The sequence below is a fragment of the Gossypium arboreum genome, chromosome 1 (genome assembly GCF_025698485.1).
Source record: "Gossypium arboreum isolate Shixiya-1 chromosome 1, ASM2569848v2, whole genome shotgun sequence".
NCBI lineage: Eukaryota > Viridiplantae > Streptophyta > Magnoliopsida > Malvales > Malvaceae > Gossypium > Gossypium arboreum.
Window position 1 is genome coordinate 17323294 of NC_069070.1, and position 19012 is coordinate 17342305.

Sequence of the window (19012 nt, forward strand, 5' to 3'; positions counted from 1 at the left end):
CTTCGTTGACAGGTGTTTCGAAAGATCATCCCAAGATGAATTCAGATATGTTAGCTACCTTAATACTACCAACGGTGAAGGCCGATCCCAGAACTTCAGTGCCGGTCTTAATTGTCAATATTCGTAGCCAATTAAGATACACGTCTTCTTATCCCAAGGCTTGGATAGCTAAGCAGAAGGCGTTAGAAAAGATTCATGGTGGGTGGGGCACTTCATATAATGAAGTGTGGCAGTGGTGTCAGGTGCTGAAGAGATATGTCCCAGGTTGCGTAACAAACCTTGAAACGGAACTTGCGTACTACAACGACCGATTGCTCCGTGGATGCCAAGTATTTAAGCGTCTGTTCTGGAGCTTTAAGCAATGTTGAAATGCATTTCTATATTGTAATCCATTGGTACAAATTGGCGGTACCTTTACGTACGATAGATATATCCATCGACTATTGCTAGCTATGTGTAACGCCCTGAATTTTGGGCCTAGATGAAATGGGCTTTAGGTTTCATAAAATTTTTAAGTGAGCAAGAAAATGACAAATGACATGTTGGCTTTAAGGGTTTAAGGAACTTGGAGTGTCTAGGTATGTTGGAGAAGTTCTAGGTTCGAGTTTTATGGTGGAGGAATTTTAATTTAATTATTAAAAGAACCAGGGTTTGGAGTAGTTGGGCTTTTAAATAAAGATAGGGGAAAATGGCATCAAAAAGCCTTGTGGAGGAGTGGCCAAGTGACGCCACTTAGAGTGTAGGGAGGTGACGTTATAGCTAGCAAGGAGGTCCAAGGTTTGAATCCTAGCTTAGTGTTTTTAAAAGTTTAATTTTGGCCTTCTAGAAGGTTGGAAGTGGCGTGGAAATGGACTCCAAGGTAAGTGTTCAGGAGAGAAATCTGAGGAAAGGATCAAGGGGTTATCAGGGAGAAAAACGAGAAGATAAGAAGTGAGGAGCAAATGGAGCCAAAATGGGAATTTAGCTATGAGGAATTTAAAAATAGGGGCTATAAATAGGTGTCGAATGAAAGGTTGCCAGACTAATGCCGAAATCTTTGTCACCCTGTTATCGGAAACCCTTTTCTCTTCAAGATCCAAAAAAGTTGAAAACCCTTGCTTCTTTCTTTCTCTTCTTGTGCCAATTTTCTATTCTTCTTCTACTCAGGTTTTTGATTCATTCTTTTTAGTCTAGCCGACTTCTTCTTTCTTGAAGCTGAATAACTCTCTTTTACCATACAAATAGCAAGGGCAGAAACTTTCTTGGCCGAATACTTTTGGTGATGCCAGTACCCTTTTCTAATCGGTCAAGCCTAGTGTAAGTGCTTTGTTCTCATAATCGGTTTTTGCTAAGTATCGAGTATACAGTCCCTCACTTCTTCTAATCGGTTTTGGGTAGGAATAGGTAACAAATCACAGTCCTTGGATCTCTGTCGATTTGCTCCTCATGTGAGAGACTTTGATCTAATGAGTACGTGATCAAGGAAAAGCTATTAGGGATTGGTGTTCAAGGTTGGTGACTAAGGGAATCGTAGCACGCTTGCTTACCAGGTGTGTACATATACTGCACACACACTATGAATCGGCAAAAGTCAAAATACCGAAATGCCGAAATGCCGAAATGCCGAAAAGTTGAAAGTTTAGCTACTGTAGTCTTGCGAGTGTGTAAACACTCGTAAAGGGGAGACCAATAGGTTGCCTGAGACCCACGGGCGATTTCGTGGACTTGGGTTATGATTTGGCCATACGGGACAAAATAGACTAAATGAGCCCGATGGGCTGTTGGGCCCATAATAGGCAAAAACTGAATATTGATGCTATGTGATAGGAATTTGTATGTGAGAATGAATATGAATGTGACTGGGCCTATCTGGCCATATAAATGTGATTTGGGCCTAATGGGCCATATACAGGTGATTTGGGCCTAATGGGCCATATGAATATGATTGGGCTTAATGGGCCAGATACAGGTATGTGAATTTGTTTGGGCTTTGTAAGGGGTTTTGGGCCTAGTATATGATAACTACATAAGACTTAATTAGTATATTGCGACTGTGGTCAAGTCAAAGGGTTAAGGTGTGGCACGGGTATATGCATGTCTAAGATTGGATCTAGGGAAAGCTTGGTACTTAAGCAGTCTTCTTCTCTAGAATCCTGTCTGGTGCATAGTATTCGTTTATCTTAGCTTGCGGGACTTATTAACGGGTCAAGGTAAGTGAAAACCGTAATTAAGGGAAAATTATCGAAATGTTTTTAAGGGCGAAAATGACCAAAATACCCCTAGGTGTTGAATGTAAGTTTTATGGATGTGACATGCATACATATGATGTTCTACTTAGGTTGCATATGGGGTGGAAACTATGGAACAGAGGAAGTATATGAGGATCGCATGGTTGCCTGACAATCGTGGATCTACCGACAGCTTTTAAAGCCTAATATGTAAATGAAAGTAGTTCCGCAACCGGGCTACCATTGGTGTGTGGGCTGGGTGGGTCGATATTTATATCCCCACATGGTGTGACGGGGGACGGAACTGGTGTGTAACGGATAGATTATTGGGATGGGATTGCATTGCATGTCTGTTGTATGATGATTTTTCGAATGCTTGTTTTTCGACGAGGGTTGTACACACTGAGTTTGCAAAAAATCACCCCATCTTTTATTTTATTTTCAGGTGATGCTCAGTAGAAGGTTCGATGTTTGAAGAGACTCTGGGTGGCCGGCTAGCAAGATAATTCGGACTTGGTTTTTTTTTAAGCATTTAAGTTTTTATTTCTTTTTAAGTGTGTTTAGATCAGTTTGTAATAAGGTTTTCATTATGTTATTAATACTTGAATTATTATTATTTCCATGGTAATTACAAGAAGTTGAACATGGGTTCCTAAATTATAGTATGTTTTCTATGTTTCCGCAACTTAATTTTTAAATGATAAGTTTTCTTAAATCAAATATTTTAAATAAGGCTTTCAAAACTGAAAGGTGTGTTTATTGTTAAGTTAATTAAGGTTTCTTTTGTTTAAGAAAGGTTTTTAATAAAAACACGGTTTTTGCTAAAACACTTTAATGTAACACGTCAGATTCGGCCATAACGTCTGGGCCGGGTTTGGGGTGTTACACTATGACAGAGGATGGCAGTGAGAGAATTCTTCCAATTGCGTTTGCAATAACACCGGGGGAGTCAGCTGATGACTAGGAGTTCTTTCTTTCTAGGTTAAGGAGGCATGTCTGCCCCAACCTAATATCCGCGTCATATCGAATCAGGGCACCGGAATACTAGCTGCAATTGAGCGACAGGGAAGTCTGTGGCATCGTACACACCATAGGTATTGTTTAAGGCACGTTGTGGCCAACTACTACGGGAAATTTTGATTTACAAGTGAAAAACGACAAGTGACCAACATGGGTATTTAATATCTATTAATGTAATTTCGTTTGTAATATTGAATTTATTTTAAATGGAAAAGTGGTATGTAATTTTCGCTATCAACTTATATTGGCAGGGTATGAGATAAGTAAGGACTGTTTTCATGAGATGTTAGCGGTTTTGCGTTCAGTTAACGAAGAAGGCGCAGACTATCTCTGTAACATACCTTTCGAACAGTGGACACAAGCATACGATGACAGCCTACGATATAGTCATATAACCTCAAACTTGGCTGAATGTATAAATTCTATTCTAAAAGGAACACGTCATTTGCCGATAACATTGGTTGTTCGAGAGACATATTTTCGTTTAGTGGCACTATTCCAAAACAAACAGTGAGTTATAAAGGCCAAATGCAAGGAGGCTGTATATAGTGCGCAAAGGTATTGCAAGAAATTAACAAGGCGAAGGCGCAGGCGAGCACCATTCACACAGTCTGTCACGATCGAGACAACCTATGGTTTTGTGTAATGGAGTTTGACAGACCGTACGAAGGTATTATTGGCGGGCAATATCGTGTACACTTGAGAAATAGGACTTATGACTGTGGAAGGTTTGACGCACTTCGTTATCTATACGCTCATGTAATTGCAGCTTGTCAGAATCTCCGTCTAGATCCCATGAGCTACGTCGACGAAGTATACAAACTAGAAACCATGTACAACGTGTGGAGACATGTATTCCCACCTATCCCAGATGAACGTAAGTGGCCGCCTGTATCGCTTGCTCCGTTTAAACTGTTACCGAATAGAGAATTGCATCACAAACCAAAGGGTCGACCTTTCTCGTCTAGAATACGTACCAATATGGATATCTAAGATACAACCAATCATTAGAAGTTGTGCAGATGGTGTAGGAACCCAGGCCATACAAGTAGATCATGTCCAAATTGAAATAGTTGATTGTTGTTGTAAAAAACTATGTTGTATTATTTATATTTTATTAAATGAAACTATGTTGTATTACAATTGTCTTATTCAAAAGAACTTTTATTTTTATTAAATAAAACAATATAAAAAAGTTTGTACAAATATACTAAAAAAAATCAATGTCCGTGACGGTCGAAATCAGTGCCACATGGGGGTTGTCGACGGGTCCGTGCTGGATTCATCCTTTGATCACCTTCCGGCGAGGGTTGTGGTTCTTCCAGCAGGGGATCTGGTTGTGGGTGTTGGAAGGGTGACCCACCTTAATAGAATAATGATTGCGGCGGTATTTGCATCACCCATGACGGAGGTGTTTGAATCCCGTTAGGTGATGGGGATTGGTAGAAAAACGAGCTCCCCGATAGCGCCTCATGCAATCCCTCATGCGACGGTGGCCTATAGATCGGAGGTTGACTCGGAGTAATCGGGAACGGAGATGAACCGGGCCATGGATTCCAACCTGCCATAGGACTAGGAAAAGGAAACATATAAAGGTTAGGATGCATATAAGGGCTAGAATACGCACCTGACATAATCTGAAAAGGTTGTGATGTGGGTGTCATTGGTTGAACTGTTGGACCTAGTGATTGTGTGGGCGCTGTTGATGGGCTTGCGTCTTGTCCCTTCTTCTTAGATTTAAAGGGCCCCGTCGTTTCCTTTGGGCACGAATTTGTCGTCGCCTCTCCTCTTCCGGCAATAAATATGGTTTGCCATGGATCCTAAACCATGACATGTATTCCGGTACGTACGCTAACTCTGGAATGATGATCGATTCCCGAGTAGGTATATAATCATACCGATTGTCCCATATTTTGATATAGTGTGACTAGAATCTCGGTCAATCCGTATACAGTTGCCGTAAGTCGACTTTGTGCTTATCATCAAACACCTCGGGTGCCATGGGAATTAGTTGTCGGAATCTAAATTGCCGCAATACTCTATCTGACTTGTGCATCTCCACGGTAACATAGTTCACCAATAGAACCTTCACATGCCAAACGTTTGGATTTTGAAGGAATTCATCCGGAATTACTGCTCGAATTGCCGGATCATCGTATGGTGTCCATTAAAACTATATGAACATAATAAAAATATTACTTATATACATAATACATAATACTAAATACGAAACGATTATTTTATTATGTATATATATTTTATTTAATACTTACTTCTGCTTCCGATTGTTGGTCTAATAGAAGCCGTATATCTTCGACAGAGGTAGGTATTCCGACAAAACTCGTCGAATGGTTCCACCTAATTAAATAAATTTTTAGCATACAATTATATTCTAAATCTACGTAATAATTGTAAAATCTAATATAAAATTTACCTCGTTATGAGTGGAAATGTATATGGGTGGTCCACTCGATGACGTAAAAATGGAAAACGAAATCGTGCCCATGATTGCAGTAGTGATAGGCAACCTCCTGTTTTGGCTTTGTTCGGTCGCGTCGCCCCTCACATTTCCTTGTACAATGTTACCAACACGGCAGACCCCCAACTCAATTCGTCGACTGCTCTAAAATCTACGAGTTTCAATAGCCATCTCAGATGTACAAGGTTTCATGACAAGTCCGACATCAGATAACCTCCAATCATCTCAAGAATGTATGCCCGAGCATAACGTAGTCTTTCGAGTTCAATCGAATCATTATCCGGCTTCGGGAATATGTCTCGTAACCATCCCATCTCGATCTGACCTCCGTTAATATTATCCAGTATAACACCCAAAAGCTCGTAGCATACAGCTCCCCAATCAGTAGATGATGCGGACTCGGTAACTGCGTACCCATCTACCGGCAATCTCAATTGCAAATGCACGTCTTCCAGAGTGATAGTACACTCTCCGCATGGAAGATGAAAAGTGTGCGTCTCATGTCTCCACCTCTCTATCAATGCGCTGATTAGTTTCGGGTCCAACTTGCACGCCCGGCCTATTGTGGCCATGTGCCAAAATCTCGCTTTCCTCAAGTAATTCTCGATCAACGGCGATGAAGGACCAAACATATTACGGATGTAGCATTGCAACACCCGATCTACAGACTATTATAAAAATTTATAAAACAAAAATTAATTAAAATTGTATAAATTAATTAATGCAAACATCATAAATGAAAAAAAAATCAAACAAGATTGAAATTGTAATTATAATTGCATAAATGAATAAAATATCAAACAATATTGCAAATTTAATTAAATTTGCATAAATTAAAAAAATATCGAATAGTATTTAAAATTTAAAACTATCACTTACCATTGTCATTTGATCAACGGAGATATGCTTATTATCGAGACGAATTAATTCTCCGGCCATTGCTAACACCATCAGTTTTTTTAATTTAAAAAAATTAAATTCAAAAAAATTTTAAACAAACAAATTTGATAGAATTTTGATAGAAATTTGATAGAATTTTGAGAAAATTTCAATGAAATTTGATAGATTTTTTAAGGAAATATTGAAAGAATGTTGAGAATTATGAGAGAATTGTGTGAAAAATAAATGAAGGGAAAGGAATTTTGAAAGAATTATAGAAATTGTGAGAGATTTGTGTGAAAAAATGATTTAGGGAGCCTTCAAGGACACCTTTTTTGCTGACGTGGACAAAGCGCTGTCCCAGGGAAGCGTTTTGCTGACGCAAACACTAAATCAAGTTTACATGGAAACGTTTTCGTAACACTAAATCGAGTTTACATGAAAACGTTTTCGTAGAAAACGACCTAATCTGATAAATAACTCAATAAATGGCCCATTTAAGTAATTATATTTTTTAAAATGCCTTTTTGGGTAAAATGGCCCGAATTTACTCATAATAAAAACATTTTTAACTATAATTTTAAAAATATAATTTCTATTTTAATCCATTTAAAAGAATTTCACATTACTATTTTTTTTTACACTTTTCCAGAAAAACAATATAAAATTATTCAATACCATTAAAAAAAAAAAAAAACCAGAAGCTTATTCAACTCTGTGTTTCTCCCCAACTGAAGCCAAGCCAGTTCTTGTTTGTTCTTCGTCTTAGAACTTTCAAATGGATAAAAGGGGTCCAAAATCAAAGAACCCAGAACCAGGAAACCAAGGAAACTATGAGAAAAAGAGCAAAAAGGGATTGGAAATTGAAGGGTACCGAGTGGAAGGGTTGTCAATAGGAGGGCATGAAACTTGCATTATTTTTCCCACTCTAAACTTAGCATTTGATATCGGTCGATGCCCACAACGTGCCCTTTCTCAAGATTTCCTTTTTATTTCTCATGGACATATGGATCATATTGTTAGTTTTTTCCTCTGTCTCTTTCTCTTTCTTGTGTTCTTGTTCTTGCTTTTGGTAGTCTAATTATTGGTTTTCCTCTTTTTCTTTTATTGGATGCTGAATTGATAATAATATTAGAAAATGGGGTGATTACTGAAGAAATGTACTCTGCTTAAAGAATTTATTGTTTGAAGGTAGAATTGGAAGTTTCTTCTTATGAATCTCTGTTTTTAGGTACTTCAAATTGTGTAGATGCTTACGTTTTTTTTTTTTTTAAATGTGCTATTTTCTTCATGTTGATTCCTAAAATACTTGTATATTACGCTCTCGCCCCTTATTTTTGTGTATTACTTTTGAATACATTCGTCAACCACTTATATTTATGAGAACCACTTATCGATTGTGAAACTCATACATATGAAGGGTGACTAAAGTTGTTTTGAAAAGTAATGAACATGAAAATAATTGCAGGGATCCTAACCCGATAAGCTTTGGTATGAAGAAAATCGATATACTGTCTATTTGTTTGACAGGGCGGCCTGCCAATGTATGTCGCAACACGGGGTTTATATGGCATGAAGCCCCCAACAATTGTTGTACCTACTTGTATAAAAGAAGATGTAGAGAAACTCTTTGAGGTGCATAGAAAGATGGATCAATCAGAGCTTAAGCATAATTTAATCGGCTTGGATGTGGGTAATGTGCAACTTTTATTTAACTTTTAAGAGCTTATCCTTTTTAATCACTTCCTTTTGTATATATTTTCTTGTCAAATGCATATCATTTGTATTTGCAGGAGAAGAGTTTTTATTGAGAAGGGACCTAAAAGTAAGAGCTTTTAGAACTTACCATGTCATACCCAGCCAGGTGAATAAATGCGGCCCTAGTATTTTTTTTGTTTTCGTATTCTTTTTCCTGGCTTCCGACTTGTCTTTACGCTTGACATTTGCATAGTGTAACTGTTGCAGGGTTATGTAGTTTATTCTGTAAAACAAAAACTTAAAGACGAGTACTTGGGGCTTTCTGGAAATGAGATCAAGAACTTGAAGTCATCAGGTGTGGAGGTCTGTCTTGATTATCATGAGTACAACCTTCTTAAAATTCCACTGCTGGTTGATGGCCTTTTGCTTCTTTTACTGCTATACCTGATGCTTTCCTTTTTATATTTTTTCTCCTTAACCGAAAACTTGTTTCCTTTTTCTTCTCTGTATTTATAAGAACCTGCTGAAGAGTTTAGTAATTTATTATCTCCCGTAGGTTTCATATTAAGTTGAATGTGCTTTCAAGAAGAAAAAAACCTGTTAATTTTATTCATTTTTCTTTATAAGATTTGCAGTACGTTTTCTTCTCCAGAACTTTATATATGATAATAATGGGTAAAGTAACCAAACTGGTTTTTTCAAAGGGGTTTTAACTAGTGTTTTTACTCGTTATTGTAGTCAAAAGTTCTCTTATAAAGCTTGTATGTAACTTGGTTGACTTCATGCACTGGCAGATTACTTACACTACTACGACACCAGAAGTTGCCTTTACTGGAGATACAATGTCTGACTTCATAGTTGATGAAGGTAATTTAGATGTTTTGAGGGCAAAGATTCTTGTTGTGGAGGTGAGTTACTAAAATTCTTTTGTTGTGTTAGAAATGTTGGTTTGCTTTATTCTTATGAAGTCTCCTCGATAGCCATAGGGTACTCAAACATAGATTTCTATTGGAAAACCACTTTCATAAAAGCAACATTGAATTGTATAAATGTTAAGCATAGGCTGCAAGTTTATCGTAATTATGCAATTCATGATTCTTATTTCAATGATATCCTGTTCAGAATCCTGCATGTATTAAATGGTTTTAGATTTTTAGTTTGACTTTTTGGATAGTGATAACTTCAATCATTTCCATCCCTTTTGTCGGGTGTGCTGATTCGCATTGATAGCAAACCTGGCAGTAGTTTTCGAGAGTTAGTTAACCCCCTCCCCCACCGCAATATAGTCATTAAATGCCTTGGACTCTTGAAATTTTCACGTTAGCTCAAAGATAGAAAGTCCAAAACAAAATGCAGTTTAGCTTTTGAGCCAACTAGGAGATGTAATTTAGTTTCAAAGATTTCGGGAATGATTATTATTAGGTTTTCTTTTGCAGAGCACATTTGTAGATAACTCAGTATCGGTTGAGCACGCCAGAGATTATGGACACATTCATCTGTCTGAGGTAAAACGTCCCGACTCTAGAAATTGTCCTGTATTTTATGCATATGAAAACTGTATCTGTTCAGGTTTCGATTCCTAACCGTGTGTTTTTTTTTCTTGTCTTTTTAACGGATTGGACTTTAGATGATTAATTACGCGGACAAGTTCAAAAACAGAGCAATTCTTCTGATTCACTTCTCAGCTCGGTATGCATTAGAGGTATGTCCAGGCTGATCCAGTTCTGGTGTATGTGGTTCATTTTATCTGCGACCTTTGATAATAATTCGAAGGGACTCAAATCATAGTCTTAAATTCTACCTTAGTATGTGTTACCTGGTGGGCTTAAGAAGCTAATTTGTCATTGCTGTTCTGTCAGACTATCCAGGAAGCAATTGCGGCGCTGCCTTCACCTCTGGCTGGCCGAGTTTTTGCACTTACAGAAGGTTTCTAAAGGAATGGGGTTGAAGATAAGATTTGTGTTGTTGTTCAGGTGATCCATAATTTTCTGTAACAAAACTTGAAGCCTAGTTTATTTGATTTTAGAGATAGTGTCGAAAAGATGTGGGATTCAACTCCCAACATTTGCTACTCCTTCTAACCCTGCGCTAAGGTTTTCTTTGTTAAATATATATATATATATATACACACATTATACCAGCAGCCATCCAGATATTACCGTATTTTTTCTGTTTTGATGATCCAACTCCAAAATTCAGTGACTAACGTTATTGACATTTATTTATTTTTTGTCACTCATTCGTTAATTGATTAACTGGATGCTGACCTTGTAATTTTATTGGTATAATAATAAATTTAATTTTTCAATGTTATAGATTTTACCAATTGAGTATTAATTAAAAAAATAAATTTATCTCTCAATTTTATACCAATTTAGTCCTAATTTTTAAAATTAAAAAACTTTTAAATTAGAAAATTATGAAAAATATATTTTATAAAAATATAAAAATATTATATATTTTTTAAAATTATATAAATATATTTAAAAATATAAAATGTTTTAAAAATTTGAACAAAATATTCTGACTCTAGAGCTACACTCTCACTTGTGCACTTTATTTTAGATTTTTGGTCAATATATTCTTGATGAATGTTATATATATCATAAACATCTATTATATTTGCATACATTACAAGCTAGAATATTTATTGGAAATTTTGATCAATTAATTATTTGAATAGATTAGATCTTTTAATCTTTAAATTAATAATATTTTCACTTTGTGACATAAAAGTTAGAATTATTTGAATATAATTGTTCAAAAATTTATAAATAATTAAATTTTATTAAATATTACTAATAATTATTATAAGTTATTAAATATTTCTATTGTTGCGTGGTGTTATTTAAAAACATATATTATGATATGTGTTAATGGTGGCGCAGTTAGGGTAAATTTTTTAAAATTAAAACTTTCATTAAAGTCATTTAACTAATGTATTCTTCGTCTACTCTACTATTGTTGAATATTTAGAACAAAAAAATCAAAGCCTTAAATACATAAAGGTGCTCATGAAGTCCACATACAATTAGTAATTTTTGCTGACAAAAATAAAAATCATTTAAGTGTTTTTTGGTGCCACGAGAATGCAATATATCAATCTTCAAATACAAGATTTACAATAATCATACTATCAACAACAAATTCTAAATAAAAATGCTAAGTTTTTAATCAATATTCAAGAAATTAAAGATTATAAATACAATCAATCCTAATTTCTTTAATGATTTGTATTTATTAACTTCTAAAAACTATTACCTAATTACAATCTTAGGAATCTTATACAAAATCAATATCCGAAAATCATTCAATAAATTTAAAACTAAATGTTGCATAAAAATCCTAATCTATCATAAGAAAAGCTTGTAACCTCCTCAGCCCGACCTACACGTTAGGCTCGAATTCGGAAGACTACATTATCCACCAAAATGACTCGGTAAGCTAACGGTGTTTATAAAATAGTCATTTTAAAACATTTGTCTATCTTAGAAAAAAATTGATCCTATTTTCAAAAAAATCCACGAGTTAACCAAAAACTGATTAAGTTTAACATTTTTCTTGTAACGGTGATTACCTTCGAAAACTTAGCTAATTCCTAATTTATTTATTACTTAAAATTTAGTTATTACCCATTAGCGAAAAAGTGATATTCAATTTAGTTTTAAATAAGTTAAATCAGAATTATTTAGTGCATAACCAAATCTAATTCCATGTTCTAAATTCAAATTAATAATCATGCATGTTAAACAATCCCTAAACATAAGTCCTATGCCACAATATAAATAAAACAATGCAGTTTCGAAATAACAAGAATTATATAAATAAGCCTAATAATACTTTTATATAAATAAAACTATTCCGAGCCCTTTATACGTTATGTCTGCGTCCTAATTTGGTGGGTTATCTGTAAGGATGGAAATTAAAAGGGGAGTGAGTTATGAAGCTCAATGTGAGTCAGATCACAAGTAAACTAGTGTAGATAAATAAACCAATAATAATACTTTTCAGTTCAATAGCATACATATAGTATAACAGGAATTGACAGTTCATTCAAACATGCTTATGAGTGTCAATGTAATGCAATTTCAGTTTATCAGAAAAGATCCTACCCCACCGCTACACTCCACAGTAAGAGTTCGCAAAACTCTTTTATCCCGACACTCCAATTTGTAGATTAAGCACCAGTATTTGCAGATGAACTGCCAGTAGATTGTGGATGCACAACATATTTGCAAATAAAAGCTGCCAATAAGTTTGTGGATAAACCATCAGTGTTTGCAAATAAACTGCTAGTAGGTTATGAATACACAACGTATTTGTAGATAAAAGCTGCTAGTAAATTCGTGGATAAACCACCAGTGTTTGCAGATCAACACTTTCTCCTTTCAATCATCCCACCCAATGTATTTCAGTGTGACATGCTAGTAACAGTACAATACAGAACCAGTAGACATGCTAATATGTATTCAGTTCAATAGTAACAGTAGGCATGTTTAACATATATTCGGTTCAATAGTGGCAGTAGACATGTAACCAATAACATAGTGGCAAGAATAACACTATCAATTCATCAGAAAAACAGTGACAATAGATAAGAAATATTCACATATAATCACTAAATAGTAGTAGTTCAATCATCAAATAACATATTTTAGCATGTTCATAATATTAGGGACTCAATCGAGTGAACAAAATTTTTAGAAACAGTTCGGGGATTATACAATGACTAAACTGATGATTCACAAAATTTTGGGCAAAATTGTAAAATAGGGGTCACACGACTGTGTGAGGGGGTTACACAACCGTGTGTCTAGACCGTGTAACAGACTGTGGCAGTGTGACAAGTGCAAAAATTAACCTATAGGCGAGACACGACCGTGTGGCAGGCCGTGTGGAAGGGTTTTGGCCATGTGGTTCACGAACTAACCTAAGGTTTCCAGGGAAAATGGCCGTGTAGGGGGCCATGTGGTCTACTTGTGTTGTCTACATGCCCATATGAGAGACCATGTGGCCCTAATCCTAGGCACAGTTGCCCCGATTCACTTGTAAAAGAACACACACCTTTCACTGAGAGCCTGATCGACGTTCCTTATGGTTAAATTTGATTCGATGCATCTAAAACATGTCTTTCAAATGAAATTTATACATGAATTAACGATTGATTTCAAGATTTGTCAAAGATTATCAAAATATTCGGTAAAAATCGAAAAAGATTGAGTAATCGAATTGAAAGATTTACATGGATCGGTGCTATTGTGGTATTTATGGATTCTACTAATTGAAACAAATGCACTTACCGAACTTTGGAAAAATTACAGATGCTAACGATGACAAATTTGACAACAGATAAAAACACGAGTAAACAGAAAATGTTTTGATTCGAGACAACCAAAAATAATTAACAATAATGGAGTGAAAATAATATTAAAAGAAAAGGAAAAAAAAAAGAAAAAAGGAATAGGGAGAGAGAACAGAAATTTTAATAGGGATTGAAAATAAAATAAGAAGCCAAATCTAATTAGGGAAAGACTGCTAAATACCTAGGGTTTTGAAAACCCTAGAAGCGGCATGGAAATTTAACCAATTTTGGCCAAAATAAAAAATAAATGAAAGGGGAAGAGTGTGGCTCAAACCTGGGTTAATGGGAAAGTAATCTTGCTCTTAACCATTAGACCTAAGCCTATATCTTGTTTAATTTTACTTCAAATAGTACTTATTTTAGTGTGTTTTTTATCCTAATTTGCTAAAATAAAATGAAAAGAAATAGAAGAGGAGTAGCTTGAATCTAGGACCTCTAGGGAGGGCACTAACTACTTAACCATCAAGCCTAATTCATTTCTTGGTTAATTATTCCGATTAACTCCCTCTATTTTGGGGCATGACAACTCTCCCATCTTTAAAGAAATTTGGTCCTCGAAATTTACTTGGTTCGAACAAATGAAGATACTGTTGGTGAAACATCTTTTTCGCTTGCCATAATTCCGCCACAGAACCTTAACTAGTAGGATTTCTTTCCTTCTCAAAGACTTTATCTCATGATCTAGAATTTGTACGAGTTCCTCTTCAAAAGACAAATTCGGTCTCACCTCAATTTTCTAGATTGGAACGATATGGAAAGGGTCGGATCGATATTGCCTCAACATGGAGACATGGAATACATTATGAATGTTGTAACATTCCACCTTGTGAAGTCCCAATGATCAAATGATATTATTGGGAGAAAGGCACAAAAAGTAAGATTGGAGCAAGTAAGACATAAGGATTTGGCTAAGCATAAGAAACTCCTTGAAAATGCCTGTACACCCTAGCTCGACAAGTCTTGAAAGAAAAACTCCATAAGAAGTGTTATGGCTAACCCCACATAGTAACTAGATAAGAACATAGAAGTTAGAGTGCACCAGAGCATGTGGCAAACAAAAAGTTTTCTGTCTGTAAAGGCATCTGTAATAGGAATAGTTAAGGGAAATCATGAAAGGGATAAGGTATGGCCAAACAAAGAATAATGGTATAAATGTACGAATATATGGATATGGCACATGGTCATAAAGAAGTATGATTGGCAAAATAGTATTCGCCCAAATACACTTTTAGCGTGTAGAATAGGCAGACTCCAATATGAGAATAAAGTAAGTAAGGATTTCATGTCCGATTACTATGAGTAGTGAAATAAGACTTATGGTTATGTAAAATGACTTTTAGGATGTGAATTCACGCTAGTGACACAGTACACCCTGTAACCATTATGGTCCCGTGACAGCTAAATTGTGAGGAAAGTTGGTTAGGAATTAACCAAACGTGAATTAGAAGGGTTAAAGGAGTAATCGAGTAAGTTCTTAGAGGTGACAGATTTTGATAAGGCCACTCAGTTTTGATATGACGTTTACCAAGTTTCTATAGAAACCTGGGTTAAGAAAAAGGTTATCTTCTTTCCTTTTTTTTCCTCTAAAAAATAAAAAAAGATTTAGGGCTAAAGAGAGATAAAAGCATTGCTTTGAATTGAGTTTGGAATCCTAGATAGTTTTAGTGATTTTGTTCACTAAAAGGTACCTTTCGTGGATCTGTCTGTAAGGAAACATAGATCTGTAAGTATGATTGAAGAAATATGGCTTTGAGAGATGTTTGAGTTTAAAATGATGATAATGGTTGCCCAGATGGGTTCTAACGAAATGTTTATGTACTACAAGGCAGATGAGGTTGTAGCATCTTGCTGAATGATGGATTTGAAGGCTAAGCTACCCCTTGAGGTTATAAAGTGAGATCTTAAACTGACTCTTACATGTATTACATGCATTCTAGATATTTCTAAGCTGAGTGACCTAAAGAATGATGAATAAGGATTTATGAACTTGCATGTATGGATAACATGAAGTTTCGTGGTCAAGGTATGAAACATGAATCTTGAGGTTAAAGGATGCTTGTGTCTGGATAATGGAAATGTGTTAATGTGTTTGTTATGAGTAAGTCAACATATGATGAGTTCATGAAAGATGAGTCTAAGTATGAAGAGTCTATGTCTGTTTCCGAAGTCGTCAAAGGGGTTCGTCGGGACTAAAAATAAAAATATCTGAAAAGACAATTCCATGGTCATGGCTTTGAAGAATCATATTGTGTAAGACCGTAATTGGTGGGTTATGACATCATATAAAAAAAAGACCATATCGTGTAAAACAGTAACTGGTGGGTTATGACATCAAATAGAAAAAAAATCATATCATGTAAGATTGTAACTGGTGGGTTATGACATCATATGAGAAAAATTAAAGAAGGTTATTACCTAATATGGTTTCTGTGTGTCACAGGACGATGAAGGGCAAACCCCACTAAGTGTGAGTATAGGCAAATCCCTATCGCCTAAATCACCAGGAAATGAAAGCCTTTGTGGCGAATATTGAATGTAAAGGAACGCCTTTGTAACAAAACTCTGGACAAGAAAGCCTTTGTAGAGAGTATTAAATGTAAAGGAATGCCTTTGTAGCAAAACTCTGGACATGAAAGCTTTTGTGGCGAGTACTGAATGTAAATGAATGCCTTTGTGGCGCAATTTAAGGAATGACCCTTGTGACATCTATTTAAGGAAACACCCTTATGGTGAATAACGAACGAAAGGAAAATAATTTCGAAAGACAAGGAAGGAACGATGTGTAAGGTCTTCTGAAAGAATGATAAGTATAGTACCTTGAAGGCCTAATAAATGTAATGAACTCAGAAGGAACAAAGTATGGGACAAGCAGAAGGAATAAGGTATACAGAGAACTTTAAAGGAAGGACCTCTAAAGGAAACTTATGGCGAACCCTACATAGACTTAAGGTATAAGTAAAAGAAATGAGACTCAGGAATAAATAGAAATCTCAGTGAACTCTAAGGAAAATCCTAAGAGACATTCTGTGGCAAACTCTGTACTAAGAAATAGGTGTAGTCTATCTCACCCCAAATGTACTTGATAAAGTCGATAAGTATGAAATGAAGTCATAAGTGCATTGATAAAGCGAGCAAGATGACAAAGGTCTATGTATAGACAAGATCTTAAAGAGACATGGAAAGTGAGGAAGTTGTATTATAGTACGCTTATAAGAAGGAACAGTTTGCATGATTATGGGTTGTATATTGGAAAATGACAAGGAAATGGTTAATGATTTAGAATGGAAGGTAAGTCCTTAATGATATTAAGAGAAAGGAAATGACCTCAGCTAAGAAAGTATAATCACAGTAAAGGAGGAAAATCCTAGTAAGTACCCGCCAAAAGGAAAAGAAAGATCAAATGATACATGAAGGATATGCAAATCATCTAAAGCATTAAGGTGTAATGAAATAGGTGATGAAGTATTACCTCACTAGGTTCTTATGAACTTAAAAAAGTTATTTCATGTTTCAGGTTGTAAAGAAGTACGCACTGAGGGACGATGCTAGGGCTACGCCAAGGAAGTGGCAAGATGGGCTATTATGCATACAGAACGTGTTAAGAGGCGCATTCAAGATTGAACCTATATTTATACTCTTTATTGATGCTTAAAGGTACTTAGTCAAGCTGAAACTTAAATATAGATGTTATTGAAATTTTTAAGTACTATGAATTGTATTGATAATCATTTGCAATACACACATAGGAACCTCGAATAGAAAATTGAACTTTTCATACTCATTGATAGAAGTTTTACATAAGAAAATAAATCAAAAGGTTAAGTTACATCTGTAATAGGGTGTAACGTCCGACATTCGGATTTGGTAAATTGGATCTAGTGGAGGGCGTTACAGATGCGGTCCAGTTCAAGAGGCAATTCTAATTGGTATACAACTGGACTGACCCTCTTAAGGATTTTGTAGGGTTCAATGAACCTAGGACTTAGCTTGCCCTTTCGCCCGAACCTCAACACTTTTCGCCATGGGGACACTTTCTGGAAGACTTGATCTCCGACAATGTATTTAATGTCTTTCCTCTTGAAGTCCACATACGACTTCTATTTAACTGAAGCCTCTTTCAATCTATCCTGAATTAATCTTATCTTCCCTTTAGACTCCTGTACCCAAAATTCTCCATTCAGCCAGTTTGGTCCAACACAGTGGTGTTTGACACTTGTGACCATACAAAGTTTTGTAAGGTGTCATTTGTATACTCGATTGGAAGCTATTCTTATAGGCAAATTCTATTAGAGAAAAATGTTCCTCCCAACTACCTCAGAATTCTATGATGCAACATCTTAGCATATCTTCCAATATTTGAATGACTTGTTCAAATTGTCTGTTAGTTTGCGAATGGAAGGAAGCACTAAAATCCAAATGAGTACCCAGTACTTGATGAAGCTTTTTCCAGAATCGAGATGTAAAATGGAGATCTTAGTCTGAAATAATTGATACTGGTACTCCATGCAACCTTACAATCTTCAAAATATATAAATTAGCTTAGTTTTATAAAGAGTTGTCCATGAAGACATGTAAGAAATCAGTTGACTTAGTTAATCGGTCTACTATCACCAAGATTGAATCTTTCTTAGTGGGTGTTAACAGTAACCCACTAACAAAGTTCATTGTTATTCGCTCCCACTTCTACTATAGTATTTTAATTGGTTGCAAAAGGCCTAAAGGGAACCAGTGTTCAACTTTCACTTACTGACACGTTAGACACTTAGCTATGAAGTGTGTCACATCCCGTTTCAATCCAAACCACTAGTACAGTTCCTTTACATCTCGAAGCCTTGTCCTATTGTTTAGTTTTTTTTGTTCAATTATTTGTTTGTGTCTTGCCCATGTGTTTGATAATTGCCTCTCCAATAATTTAGAAGTTTCGAACCAACAATTTTAAACTCCTTTTTCATTTTTACGATAACTACTACAAAAACATGAAAGTAGAATGCTAAAGGAGTTAGCCTTCAATTTTGTCAAGCTTAATTAATTTGATGGTGACAACTTACAGTTGAAAAAGATACACTTCTTATTATCAATTTTGAAAATTACTTTTATTTTTGATACTCCTAGACCATAAAAGAATGAAAATAAATTTGTTGCTACATTTTGAAAAAGACAAAAATAGAACAATGTTGATTACATGTGTATAAACCATGTATTGAATGATTTATTCGATGCCTACATAACAAGACAACAATTAATGAATTAATATTGATAAATTGAAGATAAAATACATAATCGAAGATACTACAAGTAAAAATTTCTTATTAGACGTTTCAAAATTAGCGAATGATTAATTATCATTATGTTGTAGAACAATTTTGT

The 19012-nt window shown here is 35.4% G+C and overlaps 2 protein-coding genes across 3 annotated transcripts; one reads left to right on the forward strand and one right to left on the reverse strand.

The window, feature by feature from the left end:
• Nucleotides 1-5894: 5894 nt before the first annotated feature.
• Nucleotides 5895-6338, reverse strand: LOC108481066 (protein MAIN-LIKE 2-like). The gene has a single exon (XM_017784241.1). It carries the CDS (start codon nt 6336-6338, stop codon nt 5895-5897), a length of 444 nt encoding a protein of 147 aa, XP_017639730.1.
• Nucleotides 6339-7231: 893 nt separating this feature from the next.
• On the forward strand, nt 7232-10423 carry LOC108480945 (tRNase Z TRZ1). 2 transcript variants are annotated; one of them, XM_017784094.2, is made up of 8 exons: nt 7232-7603; nt 8116-8278; nt 8379-8449; nt 8551-8646; nt 9078-9191; nt 9720-9788; nt 9911-9985; nt 10143-10423. In XM_017784094.2, the coding sequence occupies exons 1-8, from the start codon at nt 7364-7366 to the stop codon at nt 10215-10217; spliced, it is 903 nt and encodes a 300-aa protein (XP_017639583.1). In that variant the 5' UTR covers nt 7232-7363; the 3' UTR covers nt 10218-10423. The 2 variants fall into 2 exon arrangements, with proteins under 2 accessions (XP_017639583.1, XP_052885871.1); XM_053029911.1 differs by having other exon boundaries at nt 9078-9150; nt 9706-9788.
• Nucleotides 10424-19012: the final 8589 nt, after the last annotated feature.